This window comes from Salmo salar, chromosome ssa17, assembly GCF_905237065.1.
Source record: "Salmo salar chromosome ssa17, Ssal_v3.1, whole genome shotgun sequence".
Lineage (NCBI taxonomy): Eukaryota > Metazoa > Chordata > Actinopteri > Salmoniformes > Salmonidae > Salmo > Salmo salar.
In genome coordinates, this window is record NC_059458.1 from 51,899,538 (window position 1) to 51,915,982 (window position 16,445).

At 45.6% G+C, this 16,445-nt stretch overlaps 1 protein-coding gene across 2 annotated transcripts in view; it reads left to right on the forward strand.

Annotated features, from left to right (window-relative positions):
- LOC100286412 (laminin subunit beta-1) overlaps positions 1 to 16,445 on the forward strand; it is a 38,829-nt gene that overhangs the window by 14,609 nt on the left and 7,775 nt on the right. The window contains exons 4-23 of one of the 2 annotated variants that reach the window (XM_014152866.2): positions 821 to 894; positions 1,266 to 1,454; positions 1,609 to 1,672; positions 2,207 to 2,409; positions 2,613 to 2,733; positions 3,012 to 3,200; positions 3,515 to 3,691; positions 3,823 to 3,935; positions 4,013 to 4,092; positions 4,318 to 4,453; positions 4,536 to 4,694; positions 4,823 to 4,959; positions 5,229 to 5,349; positions 5,622 to 5,808; positions 6,121 to 6,264; positions 6,462 to 6,693; positions 6,875 to 7,038; positions 7,487 to 7,711; positions 7,878 to 8,095; positions 15,691 to 15,787. In XM_014152866.2, the coding sequence (XP_014008341.2) occupies positions 821 to 894; positions 1,266 to 1,454; positions 1,609 to 1,672; positions 2,207 to 2,409; positions 2,613 to 2,733; positions 3,012 to 3,200; positions 3,515 to 3,691; positions 3,823 to 3,935; positions 4,013 to 4,092; positions 4,318 to 4,453; positions 4,536 to 4,694; positions 4,823 to 4,959; positions 5,229 to 5,349; positions 5,622 to 5,808; positions 6,121 to 6,264; positions 6,462 to 6,693; positions 6,875 to 7,038; positions 7,487 to 7,711; positions 7,878 to 8,095; positions 15,691 to 15,787 (3,030 nt within the window). Of the gene's footprint in view, positions 1 to 820; positions 895 to 1,265; positions 1,455 to 1,608; positions 1,673 to 2,206; positions 2,410 to 2,612; positions 2,734 to 3,011; positions 3,201 to 3,514; positions 3,692 to 3,822; positions 3,936 to 4,012; positions 4,093 to 4,317; positions 4,454 to 4,535; positions 4,695 to 4,822; positions 4,960 to 5,228; positions 5,350 to 5,621; positions 5,809 to 6,120; positions 6,265 to 6,461; positions 6,694 to 6,874; positions 7,039 to 7,486; positions 7,712 to 7,877; positions 8,096 to 15,690; positions 15,788 to 16,445 lie in introns of those variants that run through there. The other variant, XM_045699691.1, reaches the window with a different exon arrangement.

The window sequence follows — 16,445 nt, forward strand, 5'->3', positions numbered from 1 at the left end:
TCATGGTGAAGTCCAGCTGTGAGAGAATGGTCAGTGTGTGCTAAATGTGTTCTCATGGGAACAGGGGGCGGTACGGTGAGTAGAGCAGATCACAGAGCAACAGAGCTCCGCCAATCAGAGCAGGCTTCAGGGCAGAGGATATACAGGTATGCTCAAGTGAACAGGTTTTAGAAACAGCTGTATATCAACACTGCTGACATGACATGACCGCATTGTTCCCTGTAATACACACATGCACACACACTCCCACGCACACATACTTGCAACTGTGCAACATAATGAGAGACTGAGGTATTCTTGTCTGAGAGCATGGGAACTGGACTGGCTTTCCCACGTACACACACACACAGTCGTAACACTAACACAAACTCACATAGCCCATGCATGCACACACACACACAAACACACACAGTGGGTTTGTTTATTCATTGCTGAGTCTTCTGGCAGATGTGGAGGATAAAGTGTCCATTGTTGAGTCATGGAAGGAGCCGCAGCCAGATGCCCAGATGGTCCGGGAATACCAGGCAGGACGAAACAAGGAAAAGCAGGGGTTGGGATTTCCTTATCCCGCTGCATTAGTCCCTATGAGATCCCACTACGCACATGTTACCAAGGCAATGGATCAATTCGTCACATGGGTGTGGTAGAAAGACCAATTGACTTGGTCAAATTTCCTGTGTGTGTGTGTGTTAGCAGATATTTTGGCAGACTCACTAATGTGTTTTTATGGGTCTGTAACTCTTGACATAAAGCAGGATATGTTTGTCATGGGATGTCTTTCTCAGTGTGTGTGTTGTGTGTTTGTTTCCCTGTGCTGCAGGTGTGGAGAATGTGACCATTCAACTGAACCTGGAAGCTGAGTTCCACTTCACACATCTCATCATGACCTTTAAGGTGGCCACACACAAACACACACACACACTCACACACACACACACTCACAGCTGTGTTCGAGGTATGTGGAAAATCTCCCTAGTCTCTTGAGATGGATGGTAGAGAGGGCTGCTGTAAAACACTATACTCTGTACTGCTGGCATCAGTGTATTGAGTCTATTCAGCTTCCTTTAGAACCCTCCATGTGTCTCTGGTCTGGTCTGGACTCTCCTCTCTTTCATTCTTGTTCTCATTCGCTCTTTTTCTTTCTTTCTGTGTTATAATATTAGGACACAGAGTTTTCCCTGTTCGGGTCACGTGATCAAGAATCTATTCCTTTATATTTGTTGTATTTCTGTGTTACGAATTAGAATGATCTCTTTGATTGATAGACATTCCGTCCGGCTACCATGGTGATTGAGCGTTCCATGGATTTTGGGAAGAAGTGGCAGGTGTACCGTTACTATAGCTACGACTGTGAGTCCGCCTTCCCTGGGATATCCGTGGGACCCATGGTCAAAGTGGACGACATCATCTGTGACTCTCGCTACTCTGACATAGAGCCGTCCGCAGAGGGAGAGGTGTGCATCTGTGTGGCCTTAGAGCTTTTGCAAGGGATGGGGTAGAAGATGTGGCTCCAGAATGCTTCAGAGTTAGTCTCTCATTGAATTACAACCTAGGAAACGTACATTTTTACAATCCTTATCTCTGTCCCTCTCTACCCCTCTCTATCAGGTGATATTCAGGGTGCTGGACCCAGCGTTTGAGATTGAAGACCCTTACAGTCCCAGGATACAGAGTAAGTAACTACAGTACAACACCAGGCCAGAGGTGGCAAATCTCATTAGCTACATACGATCCAGTTAGTACTGCAACAAATCATTTTCTAAGTGTAAAAACCAAAGTCTGAGTAGTGGCGGTTGCCAAGGCAACACAGCAGGGCAGGGGTTAGAGGTCAGGTTATCCTGGCACCTCTTATGGAATTTCACATGTAGAAGCTACAAATACATACACACACACACACACACACACACACACACACACACACACACACACACACACACACACACACACACACACACACACACACAAAGGGCCCCTCATGTTAAGTATGCGGTGAATGTGTGTGTAGGGTGTAGGGAGCCTTCAGAAGGAGGATCCCACATCTTTAGGGTCAGAGGTCATAGAGATGAGCTTGGAGAAGATCCAGAACCTAATATAAAGACACAGTAACCTACAGAAACATTCCTATAACGTACCACTGCTGTTTGAGATGGGCCGTTACATTAGGACTGGTAATAAGTGTACCTTTATTCTGATTGTGTGTGTGTAGACATGCTGAAGATCACTAACCTGCGTGTCCAGTTTAGTAAGCTCCACACACTGGGTGACAACCTGCTGGACTCCAGAGACGAGGTCACAGAGAAATACTATTACGCCCTCTTCGACATGGTCGTCCGCGGCAACTGCTTCTGCTACGGACATGCCTCCAAGTGTTCCCCTGTCGATGGGATACATGTAGGCACAGAGGGCATGGTAAGTGAAACAGGCGCGCACACACACAATACAACATACACACACAACACACACACGTTCTCCTAATAGGTTGTGTGACCATTGAGGGAGATGACTCAAGTTACTTTTCTCTAGTCTTTGGTGCTAGCGCCTCTAACACTAGTGTTTCTCTCTCTCTCTGTGTGTCTGTGTGTGTGTGCGCGTGCGCACGTTCGTGTATCCAGGTCCATGGTCACTGTATGTGTAACCACAACACAGAGGGTCTGAACTGTGACCACTGTAAGGACTTCTACAACGACCTGCCCTGGAGGCCTGCAGAGGGACACAACACCAATGCCTGCAAGAGTGAGACACTTACACACACACACACTGATCACACTGTGCCAGATATATAGAGTCTAGATCATTCCGTTCCAGATATGTCAAACTATTCAACAAGAATCTCCCTCATTCCGTCCTGTTGATAGTGTCTTTTGAAGTGCAAAATATGTTTAAACCAAATATTCTCTCTATTTCTCTCGCTCTCTGGCCCCTCTCCCTCTCTTTATCTCTCTGTCTCTCTCTCCCTCTCCATTCTCCATTCTCCATCTCTCTATCTCTCCGTCTCTCTCTCCTTCTCCCAGTGTGCGAGTGTAACCACCACTCCAGGTCATGTCACTTTGACACGGCTGTGTATCTGTCTACGGGGAACGTGAGTGGAGGAGTGTGTGATGAGTGTCAACACAACACCATGGGGCGTCAGTGTGAGCAGTGCAGACCCTTCTACTACCAGCACCCCGAAAGACACCTGAGAGACCCCAACATCTGTGAACGTACGTCACTGTCTGTCTGTGACCTATGACAAGGGCCAGGAGTTTGCTGGCCTCACCTTTGACCACTGACCTGTCAAGTTTCAACTCTCAACTCTCCCTTTGATCTCTGTCTCTGAACTTAAAAGTCTGAATTTATTGTTGGAGTCTCTGTCCTCTTCTCTCGCTCTCCTTCGTCTCTCCATCTCCAATACCCTCCCCAAACTCTTTCTGTCTCCTTCAACTCCCTCATCACTCTCCCTCCTACCCTCCCTGTCCCCTCACATTCCTTCCTGTCTTTTTCTCTCGCTCACCTCCCTCCCTCCCTCTGTCTGTAGCGTGTAGCTGTGACTCTGCGGGCTCCCTGCAGGGTGGTGTGTGTGATGGCAGGACAGACGTGTCTGCTGGTCTGATAACAGGACAGTGTCGCTGTAAGACCAGTGTGGAGGGAGAGCGCTGCGACCACTGTAGACAGGGACACTACGGCCTGGGACAGGGACCAAACGGCTGCCTGCGTGAGTCTAATACACGCACACACGCACACACGCACACACCCACACACACACACACACACACACACACACACACACACACACACACACATCTTTTTGTCTCTCATTGTTTATTTGATGTGTGTTTTTGGCAGAGTGTACCTGTAACCCTCTGGGCACGCTGCCTGGAGGGAGCCCATGTGACATGGACACAGGAAACTGCTTCTGCAAACGCCTTGTCACCGGCAGGAACTGTGACCAGTGTCTGGTGAGGGACATACCGACCACATCACCGTGTGTCTGCAGTGTGTGTGCGTTTATATAACTATTCATTTGTTCCTGCAGCCGCATCACTGGGGGCTGAGTAATGACATGGACGGCTGCAGACCATGTGACTGCGACCAGGGTGGAGCCATCAACAATGAGTATGTTTTAACCAATCACATCATGTCTCTACTCATATGATCCAATCACAGCACAACTACTCTTCCTAATTCCACCCCGCCCGAAATGCATTGTTGCAGTAATGTATCTGTAGGTATTGGATATTTACAAACAATCAGTTTCTCATTCTGTTGCTCTCCCTATTTATCTCTCTCCCTATTATCCCCTCTCTCTCTTCCTCCCCCTCTCTCTCCCTCCATCTCTAGTTGTTCTCCGATATCAGGCCAGTGTCAGTGTCGAGAACACATGTATGGGAGGCGTTGTGACCAGGTGGAGTCAGGATTCTACTTCATCGCCCTGGACCACTACACCTATGAGGCTGAGGACGCCAAGCACGGCCCTGTGAGTGTGTGTGTGTGTGTGTGTGTTGACCTCTCGCTTTCAATCTCTCTGTCTTTCTAAATCGGTCGTATCTCTCTCTCAGGGTGTGAAGGTGGTTCCCAGGCCCTATCCTCTGAACCGTAGTCCTACCTGGACAGGGGCAGGGTTTGTCAACGTACCTGAGGGAGCCCACCTGGAGTTCCACATCAACAACATACCTGACTCCATGGACTACGACATGCTGATCCGCTATGAACCACAGGTAAAACACATACGAACATGCACACACACACACACATAAGAACACGCGAACACACACATACTTACACAGTTTTCTCTACTGTCTGCAATGTGTGATATTGCGTGTGTGGTGTGTGTGTGTTGCTGTAGTTGCCTGAGCAGTGGGAGCAGGTGGAGATCAGAGTGATACGTCCTTACTCAATGAGAGTAGGACAGCCAGTCAGTACATGTGAAAACACGCTACCAGGAGGAGATCAGCAGTTGGTGTCTCTTCCTCCAGAATCCAGGTAGGTACCCAAGTGGCACACATCTCCTCCCTAGTCCCTACAATACACCCTTACTTCCATCTTCATACACCATCTTTACACACACACACACACACACACACACACACACACACACACACACACACACACACACACACACACACACACACACACACACACACACACACACACACACACACACACACACACACACACACACACACACACACACACCACCTCTATTGTCGTTCCAACCGTACACCTTACTCTCCTCTGTGTGTGTGTTTCAGACATGTGGTGCTCCCAAGGCCTGTGTGTCTGGACAAGGGACGGAACTACACCCTGCGTCTCAGTCTGCCTCTCTACTCCTCTCTCAGTGACGTCCAAAGCCCCTACACACTCATCGACTCCGTAAGTAACAGTCGCAAACCCCGCTCCATACAGTCTGATAAACTGTCGTTTCCGCTGACACACAGACACACACGAGTCAGTATGGAAAACATCCCTATAGTAGTCATGTTATAGAGTCAATGTAGTGTGGAATAACAGACTTGTAGTATCTCTACGACAAGCCCTCTGTCTTTATCCATCTCTTACTTACTCTCCTCCTACCCTCCCTTTCCCCCTCCCTCCCTCCCTCCCTCCCTCCCTCCCTCCTCCTCCTCCCCTCTCCCTCCCTCTAGTTGGTGTTGATTCCGCGGGTACGTGAGCTGGAGTTGTTTGAGGGTTCTCGGGGGAAGGAGGCGTGGGATACGTTCCAGAGGTATCGCTGTCTGGAGAGCAGCCAGAGCGTCATCAAGAGCCCCATGACGGACATCTGTAACAACTACATATTCAGTGTGTCTGCCCTGCTACACCAGGGGGCTATGGGTAGGAGACGGGGCTGGGTGGGGTGGTGGCGGGGGCTGTGTGTATGTAGGGTTCGATGGAAGGGGGGGGTAGTCTGTATGTTTGTGTGTGAGAGAGTCTCTGTTTATCATTAGTAAGCAATAATTTGCTTCCTGAAGCATTCCTAATACTCATACAGCAGCAACAACAACAACTCACATTGCTGCGTTCCTCTCTATCTCTCTCGCTGTCTCTCTCTCTGTCTCTCTCTCTCACTTCTCCCCTCCCCTATCTTTCCCCCCTCTTTTACTCTCTCCCTCTCCCCTTCCCCCCTGTTTTCCTTCTGCTCTCTAGCGTGCCAGTGTGACTCCCAGGGCTCGCTCAGTGCGGTGTGCGACCCCAGAGGCGGGCAGTGCCGGTGTCGGCCCAACATGGCGGGCAGGAACTGTGACCGCTGTGCCCCCGCCACCTTCCTGTTCAGCCCCTCAGGATGCAGACGTGAGTGACGGACAAGCATGGGGTCAGAGGTTAAAGGTCAGGGGGAGGGTTATGTTGAGACTGGAGTTGAGATTCCAACTTGTGTGGTATTTTATATCCCTTTCCCACTCTCTTTCCCCCTTCTTCTTCCTCTTTCCTCCATCCCTCCTTCCCCTCTCCCTGCTATTCCCTCCCTGCTCTCCCTCCTCTCTCCCCAGCCTGTGAGTGTAATCCTGTGGGTTCTGTGAACGCTTTCTGCCACGAGGCCACAGGTCAGTGTGAGTGTGTGCCAGGGGCATCAGGGCGTCAGTGTGCCCACTGCCTGCCAGGCTACTGGGGCTTCCCTCAATGCCGGCCCTGCCAGTGCAACGGCAACAGCGACTACTGCCACTCTCAGACTGGGGAGTGCCAGGGCTGCCGCGCCTTCACCACCGGGCACATGTGTGAAAGGTACTGTGTGAAATTATACCATATAAAAAATAGTAGCTAGCTAATATACCGCACACCAAACCACAGTGTAGGGCACAACTGCATATTTCACTGTCATGCTTTCTCTTATCAGTACCAACCGTGTTTGTGTGTATGTGAGTGTTTTCCGTGCCTCTTATCATGTCTTACCCCATACCTACAGGTGTCTGGATGGTTACCATGGCGACCCAGTGTTGGGTTTGGGGGGTCACTGCCGCCCCTGCATGTGCCCAGACGGGCCGGGGAGCGGACGCCAGTATGCAGACGGCTGCTACCAGACCGCCAACAACTACCAGCTGGTCTGTGTCTGCAGCCCTGGATACAGAGGTTAGATACACACACACCACGTCACACACACCACGGCACACACTGTTCTCCCAGTCCTAGTACACATTTTCCCTGAAATGACAGAGCTAGCTGAATCCGGGACAGTGAGTGTGTGACAAACCCCACAGATACTTCTCTCACTGGAACAGGAAGCCAGTCCCCACTGCCTGTAACTGTTTACGACTGTTTACGACTTTTATGAGTGTTTACAATTGTGCTATGACTGCGCTATACTAAACACTGCAGCCTATGGACAGTTCTGCTTCCTTACAGATCTATAACTGTGTGTGTGTGTGTGTGTGTGTGTGTGTGTGTGTGTGTGTGTGTGTGTGTGTGTGTGTGTGTGTGTGTGTGTGTGTGTGTGTGTGTGTGTGTGTGTGTGTGTGTGTGTGTGTGTGTGTGTGTGTGTGTAAACAGTTCTGAATTTACCTTTCCTTCCTTTCTGTAGGAGCCAGGTGTGACGAGTGTGCCCCAGGTCACTATGGTAACCCCCAGGTGCCCACCGGGCGCTGTCTGCCCTGCCAGTGTAATGACAACATTGACCAGCTGGACCCGGGGTCCTGCAATGCTCGCACAGGCGTCTGCCTCAAATGCCTGCACCATACCGAGGGCTATGGCTGCCAGCGTTGCAAGCTGGGTTACTACGGCAACGCCGCCACCCAGAGTTGCAGGAGTGAGTACAATTAGACAGTGTGTGTATGTATATATATATATATATGTATGTATGTATGTATGTATGTATGTATGTATGTATATGTATATATATGTATATGTAGTGTTTGTGTGTGTGTGTCTATGTGTGTGTGTCTATGTGTGTAACTGTCTTTCTCTCTCTATAGGGTGTATGTGTTATTCAGTGGGCACGACGTCGGAGGCGTGTCCGTCCCCGGGGGAGTGTCACTGTGACCTGCAGACTGGCCAGTGTCCCTGCCGGCCTAACGTGATTGGCCAGAACTGTGACCGTTGTGCCCCTGATACGTTCAACATAGGAAGTGGACAGGGCTGCCAGACCTGTGACTGTGACCAAACCCACTCATTTGGGACGTCGTGCAACGAGGTGAGGGCCACAACTGACCACACCTTTACCCCATCCTTCCAAAACAACACCCACACCCCGTGTAGTCACCCAACCCATCTATACCAAGCAAATTGGCCAGTGTTACCTAGTGTTGATTTTCAGTGTAACATTTCTAGTGTTGATTCAGGTGTTAAATTAACTCTAAGTGTTCAATTAACACTCAGTGGTGTAAAAGAACCCCAGCGTTGGTGTTAATAACCAGAGTTGAACTAAAACTACGCCTGTCATTATCATATTGCCCAGCATGCTCTATTGCAGGTAAGATTTTTTTGAATTTGGTTGTTTCAATATCTACAGTACATTCGGAAACTATTCAGGCCCCTTGACTTTTTCAACATTTTGTTACGTTACGGCCTTATTCTAAAATGGATGACATTTTTTCCCCCCTCATCAATCTGCACACCATACCCCATAATGACAAAACAAAAACAGGTTTTTAGACCTTTTTGCACATTTATAAAAAAAAAAAAGCTGGAAATATCACATTTAAATAGTACTTTGTTGAAGCACCTTTGGCAGCGATTACAGCCTCAAGTCTTCTTGGGGTTCAACGCTACAAGCTTGGCACACCTGTATTTGGGGAGTTTCTCCCATTCTTCTCTGCAGATCCTCTCAACCTCTGTCAGGTTGGATGGGGAGCACTGCTGCACAGCTATTTTCAGATCTCTCCAGAGATGTTTGATCGGGTTCAAGTCCGGGCTCTGGCTCGGCCACTCAAGGACATTGAGACTTGTCCCAAAGCCACTCCTGCGTTGTCTTGGCTGTGTGTTTAGGGTTATTAATTTGTTGGAAGGTGAACCTTTTCCCAAGTCTGAGGTCCTGAGCGCTCTGTAGCAGGCTCTAATTAAGGATCTCTCTGTTCTTTGCTCCATTCATCTTTTCCTCGATCCTGACTAGTCTCCCAGTCATTGCCGCTGAAAAACATCCCCACCGCATGATGCTGCCACCACCATGCTTCAATGTAGGGATGGTGTCAGGTTTCCTCCAGACGCGACGCTTGTCATTCAGCCCAAAGAGTTCAATCTTGGTTTCATCAGACCAGAGAATCTTGTTTCTCATGGTCTGAGTGTCCTTTAGGTGCCTTTTGGCAAACTCCAAGCAGGCTGTCATGTGCCTTTTACTGAGGAGTGTCTTCCGTCTGGCCACTCTACCATAAAGCCCTGATTGGTGGAGTGCTGCAGAGGTGGTTGTCCTTTTGGAAGGACTCCCATCTCCACAGAGGAACTCTGGAGCTCCGTCAGAGTGACCATCGGGTTCTTGGTCACCTCCCTGACCAAGGCCCTTCTCCCCCGATTGCTCATTTTGGCCGGGCAGCCAGATCTAGGAAGAATCTTGGCGGTTCGAAACATATTAAATTTAAGACTTATGGAGGCCGCTGTGTTCTTGGGGATGTTCAACACTGTATAATTTTTTTGGTACCCTTCCCCAGATCTGTGCTTCAACACAATCCTGTCTAGGAGCTCTACGGAGAATTACTTTGACGTCGTGGTTTGGTTTTTGCTCTGACATGCACTGTCAGCTGTGGGACCTTATATTTATTTTTATTTTTGTAAAAAAAAAAATGTTGGTAGATCAGCTTTGATATGCAGATAGATTGTAGCTTCAATGTAATTGTCTGCATCACTTCCAATCCCCCATATATTTTCACTACAGGTCAAAAACACCTACTCATTCAAGGGTATTTCTTTATTTTTACTATTTTCTACATTGTAGAATAATAGTGAAGACATCAAAACTACTAAATAACACATATGGAATCATGTTACAACCAAAAAAAAAGTGTTTAATTAATCAAAATATATTTTATATTTTAGATACTTCAAATAGCCACCCTTTGCCTTGATGACAGCTTTGCACACTCTTGGCATTCTCTTAACCAGCTTCACCTGGATTGATTTTCCAACAGTCTTGAAGGAGTTTTTACATAGGCTGAGCACTTGTTGGCTGCTTGTCCTTCACTCTGCGGTCCGACTCATCCCAAACCATCTCAATTTGGTTGAGGTTGGGGGATTGTGGAGGCCAGGTCATCTAATGCAGCACTCCATCACTGTCCTTCTTGGTAAAATAGCCCTTAGATATCCTGGAGGTGTGTTGGGCCATTGTCCTGTTGAAAAACAAATGATAGTCCCACAAAGCCCAAACCAGATGGGATGGCGTTTCGCTGCAGAATGCTGGTTAAGTGTGCCTTGACTTTTTTTGTTGTTGATGTACTTTTCCCCCTTTTTTCCCCCCAATTTCGTGGTATCCAATTGATAGTTACAGTCTTGTCTCATTGCTGCAACTCCCTTACGGACTCAGGAGAGGCAAAGGTCGAAGAGCAAGGACATTTCTAAGTGACCCCAAACTTTTGAACGGTAGTGTATATATTCAGTTGAAGTCGGAAGTTTACATACACTTAGGTTGGAGTCATTAAAACTCGTTTTTCACCCACTCCACAAATTTCTTGTTAACAAACTATAGTTTTGGCAATTGTTTACAGACAGATTATTTCACTTATAGTTCACTGTATCACAATTCCAGTGGGTCAAACATTTACATACACTAAGTTGACTGTGCCTTTAAACAGCTTGGAAAATTCCAGAAAATGATGTAATGGCTCTAGAAGCTTCTGATAGGCTAATTGACATCGTTTGAGTCAATTGGAGGTGTACATGTGGATGTATTTCAAGGCCTACCTTCAAACTCTGTGCCTCTTTGTTTGACATCATGGGAAAATCAAAAGAAATCAGCCAAGACCTCAGAAAAAGTCTGGTTCATCCTTGGGAGAAATTTCCAAACGCCTAAAGGTACGATGTTCATCTGTACAAACAATAGTACAAGTATAAACACCATGGGACCACGCAGCCGTCATACCGCTCAGGAAGAAAACGCATTCTGTCTCCCAGAGATGATCGTACTTTGGTGCAAAAAAACAGCAAAGGATCTTGTGAAGATGCTGGAGGAAACAGGTACAAAAGTATCCATATCCACTGTAAAACGAGTCCTATATCGACATAACCTGAAAGGCTGCTCAGTAAGGAAGAAGCCACTGCTCCAAAAGCGACATTAAAAAAAGCCAGACTACGGTTTGCAACTGCACATGGGGACAAAGATCGTACTTTTTGGAGAAATGTCCTCTGGTCTGATGAAACAAAAATAGAACTGTTTGGCCATAATGACCATTGTTATGTTTGGAGGTAAAAGGCGGAAGCTTGCAAGCCGAAGAACACCATCCCAACCGTGAATCACGGGGTGGCAGCATCATGTTGTGGGAGTGCTTTGTTGCAGGAGGGACTGGTGCACTTCACAAAACAGATGGCATCATGAGGATGGAAAATTATGTGGATATATTGAAGCAACATCTCAAGACATCAGTCAGGAAGTTTGGTCGCAAATGGGTCTTCCAAATGGACAATGACCCCAAGCATACTTCCAAGTTGTGGCAAAATGGCTTAAGGACAACAGTCAAGGTATTGGAGTGGCCATCACAAAGCCCTGACCTCAATCCTATAGAAAATCTGTGGGCATAACTGAAAAAGCGTGTACGAGCAAGGAGGCCTACAAACCTGACACAGTTACACCAGCTCTGTCAGGAGGAATGGGCCAAAATTCACCCAACTTATTGTGGGAAGCTTGTGGAAGGCTACCTGAAACGTTTGACCCAAGTTAAACAATTTAAAGGCAATGCTACCAAATACTAATTGAGTGTATGTAAACTTCTGACCCACTGGGAATGTGATGACAGAAATAAAAGCTGAAATAAATAATTTTCTCTACTATTATTCTGACATTTCACATTCTTAAAATAGAGTGGGGATCCTAACTGACCTAAGACAGGGAATTTTTACTAGGATTAAATGTCAGGAATTGTGAACAACTGAGTTTAAATGTATTTGGCTAAAGTGTATGTAAACTTCCGACTTCAACTGTATATCTTAAAAATATATTTCCTTTACCCTCCAAACCTACCACCCCTCAAACTAGTGAACAACAACGCTTAGGCCATTATTTACAGCTCATGCATACTATATACATTTTATGGACACAGTCTATTTTACAATAGTTCTATTTTGTTTGTTTTTACTCCGGGATGCTGGCCTTCTAGGCAGAGTTGCAAAGAAAAAGCCATATCTCAGACTTTCCAATAAAAAGAAAAGATTAAGATGGGAAAAAGAACACAGACACTGGATAGAGGAACTCTGCCTAGAAGGCCAGCATCCCGGAGTCGCCTCTTCGCGGTTGACGTTGAGACTGGTGTTTTGCGAGTACTATTTAATGAAGCTGCCAGTTGAGGACTTGTGAGGCGTCTGTTTCTCAAACTAGACACTCTAATGTACTTGTCCTCTTGCTCAGTTGTGCACTGGGGCCTCCCACTCCTCTCTATTCTGGTTGGAGACAGTTTGCGCTGCTCTGTGAAGGGAGTAGTACACAGCGTTGTACGAGATCTTATGTTTCTTGGAAATTTCTCGCATGGAATAGCCTTCATTTCTCAGAACAAGAATAGACTGACGAGTTTCAGAAGAAAGGTCATTGTTTCTGGCCATTTTGAGCCTGTAATCGAACCCACAAATGCTGATGCTCCAGATACTCAACTACTCTAAAGAAGGCCAGTTTTATTGCTTCTTTAATCAGTACAACAGTTTTCAGCTGTGCTAACATAATTGCAAAAGGGTTTTCTAATGATCAATTAGCCTTTTAAAATGATAAACTTGGATTAGCTAACACAACGTGCCATTGGAACACAGGAGTGATGGTTGCTGATAATAGGTCTCTGTACGCCTATGTAGATATTCCATAAAAAATCTGCCGTTTCTAGCTACAATAGTCATTTACAACATTAACAATGTCTACACTGTATTTCTGATCAATTTTATGTTATTTTAATGGACAAAAATGTGCTTTTCTTTCAAAAACAAGGACATTTCTAAGTGACCCCAGACTTTTGAATGGTAGTGTATATACCGGTTGTGTGTGTGTGTGTGTGTGTGTGTGTGTGTGTGTGTGTGTGTGTGTGTGTGTGTGTGTGTGTGTGTATATGTATGTGTGTGTGTGTGTATATATATATATATGTATGTATGTATGTATGTATGTATGTATGTATGTATGTGTGTGTGTGTGTATATATATATATATATATATATATATATATATATATATATATATATATCTTTACCCTCCACCCCTCCCCCAATTGGAGCAAACTAGTGAACAACAACACTTAGGCCTGTATTTCCAGCTTATACATACTATATTTTATGGACACAATCTATTTTACAATAGTTATATTTTGTTTGTTTTTACTCCTGTCCTTCCTCTACCCTCAACCTCTCCCATCTCTTTCTGATGTCTATCCGGTTTGATTTCTATTTGCCATATCTTTCAAACTGTACTCTTTCACAAAAGTTCTTAACCTATGTACGTTTTACGGGCACAGTATGTTTTACATGAGTTATCTTGTTGTTATTAGTTGTTATTAGTCCCAACCTTCAGCTCCATTCAACCCCTCCCATCTATCTCTTAACACCAAAATCTGCAGAGTTGGGAAGGTTGTATCCACCATATAAATAACATTTGAATTTGCCAACATTTCTAAAAAACCCTGTTTTCACTTTGTCATTATGGGGTATTGTGTGTAGATTGATGAGGATTTTATTTTATTTTATACATTTTAAACTTAGGCCGTAACGTAACAAATTGTGGAAAAAGTCAAGGGGTCTGATTACTTTCCGAATGCACTGTATGTTTTTGCATGTGAATTGATTAATTAATATTATGCTACACAAATATAAATAGCATACATTTTTCTAACCTTATCCAATCTGTTACTTGGATATATTGCACCCATTACTGAAAAGGTTGTTCAAGTTTCGATGCTTTAGCTCAGGGATCATCAACTACATTTAACCGAGGGATGATTTTTTCTTGAGCGGATGGTCAGGGAGCCAGAACATAATTACTAATCATTTGTAGACTGCAAATTGACTGCAAGAAGCCCAAACAGATATATTTTACTAAAACATAATCATTTCAAACCTTGTTTACATTTGTATACGTTCACAAATATCTCCTTATTATGCATAAAAATAAATATAAATACCTTGGAGCCAATTTGCTGGTGGGGGGTGCTGTGGGATTATTTAAGATACTATTTGAAGATGTAGGGTTTCAGATGTTTTCAGAAGATGGCCAGGCCCTGCTGTCCAAGTTTCAGGAGGAAGCTGGTTCCACCATTGGGGTACCAGGACAGAGAAGAGCTTTGACTGGGCTGAGTGGGAGCTGCCCCCCCTTAGTAGTGGGAGGGCCAAGAGACTAGATGTGGCAGAACAGAGTACTCGGGTTTGGGTGTAGGGTTCGAGCATAGCCTGAAGGTAGGGAGGGGCAGTTCCTCTTGCTGCTTCGTACCATGGTCTTGTAGTGGATGCGAGCTTCAACTGGAAGCCAGTGGAGTTTATGGCGGAGCAGGGTGATATGGGAGAACTTGGGATGGTTTTCAAACAGGCAGGCTGCCGCGTTCTGTATAAGTTGCAGCGGTTTGATAGCTCATGTAACTAGGGCTTGGGCTCAGTTTTTTTCTGATTAGAAAGCACACCATTTTCCTGATTGGGAAACACTTACTGTCAGCAGGACTAGTGTGTTTACTGGCTGAGTTCCATAGAGGAAGGAAGGCTTAGAATACACTTTAGGGTTACTAAACAAACATTCCACTCAGGGACAGAGAGAAACTCCATCAGCCATTTATGGGCTAAGAACAGGAGAGAGCTAGACCCAATAGTAATTCATTATTATTTTGTAATACAGACATGTTTTTTTTGTGCTACAAACACCCTGGACCATATTCACAAATAGTTTCAGAATAGGAGTGCTGATATAGGATCAGATTTCCCTTTTAGATTATACTGAAAAAGATTATATGGACAGAAGGATCTGATCCTAGATCAGCACTCCTACTCTGAGACTCTATACAATACAGGCCACTGTCCATTGTACAGTGTGTAGCAAGGAGACCCTCCTCTAACCTAGAGATGGTACACTGAGTTTACAAAACATTGTGCTCTTTCCATGACATAGGCAGCCCAGGTGAATCCAGGTGAAAGCTAGGATCCCTTATTGATGTCACTTGTTAAAGTCACTTCAATCAGTGTAGATTAAAGGGAGGAGACAGGTTAAATAAGGATTTTGTAGCCTTGAGACAATTGAAACATGGATTGTGTATGTGTGCCATTCAGAGGGTGAATGGGCAAGACAAAAGATTTAAGTGCCTTTGAACAGGGTGTGGTAGTATGTGCCCGGCGCACCGGTTTGTTCAAAGAACTGAAACGCTGCTGGGTTTTTCACACTCAACAGTTTCCTGTGTGTATCAAGAATGGTCCACCAACCAAAGGACATCCAGCCAACTTGACACAACTGTGGGAAGCGTTGGAGTCTGTATGGGCCAGCATCTCTGTGGAACGCTTTCAACACCTTGTAGAGTCCATGTCCTGATGAATTGAAGCTGGGGGGGGCAACTCAATATTAGGTGTTCTTAATGTTTTGTACTCTGTGTACATTGCATGTTCATAATGCTGACGTGTTCTGTTGTGTTGTGTGTTTTCTAGCTGTCGGGGCAGTGCTCATGCAGGCCAGGTTTCGGTGGAAGAAAATGCAACGAATGCCGAGATAAGTTCTGGGGAGATCCTGAGGTCAAATGTCAAGGTAAATATCTCTGGCTGGGATTATGAGTAGCAGTAGAAAGTACAAAGTATGTGTGTGGATTCGTTCCCATGACTGCCTTAAACTTGTGTGCACCATGAAGCTGAAACATGTGCAACAGGGTATCTTAGTGCGTCATTGCTTCCTCTTCAAGTGGGTCTCCTTCCCGAATTTACTGGGGTCTGGAGAAACACTCTTAGGGAGGGGTTCTGTCTGTTTTGAATCTGTCTCTTAGAGTTTGAGTAAACAGTCGCTCATGGTCTCGTTCTCATGACCGGTGGTTCCCCTGGGTGACTGTGCTGGAAGCCGGGTTTTATATCTTTTTTGTAGCATTACAGTTTTCTCACAGTGTGTGTGTACAGTGTGTGTGTGTGTTATCAGACTCCAGCAGAGTGGATGTCTCTGGAGATACTGAATTGGCTTTCATGCATCCGTGTTGTTTTAACATTGTGTGCACGCATGTTGTGATAGAAAAATTACATATTTACCTGATTTGTTTGATATTAATAGTTAGCAATTCATGCTTAATAGATAGGAGGATATTTCTGTCCTGTTAGTGTCTGTGTTTTTATGGTCTCCACTCTAGTTCCCTGCAGCTAATCTGGGTGTATGGTCACTGGAGATGGCTTGAGCTGACAAATGGGTTAAAGACTGCATTACA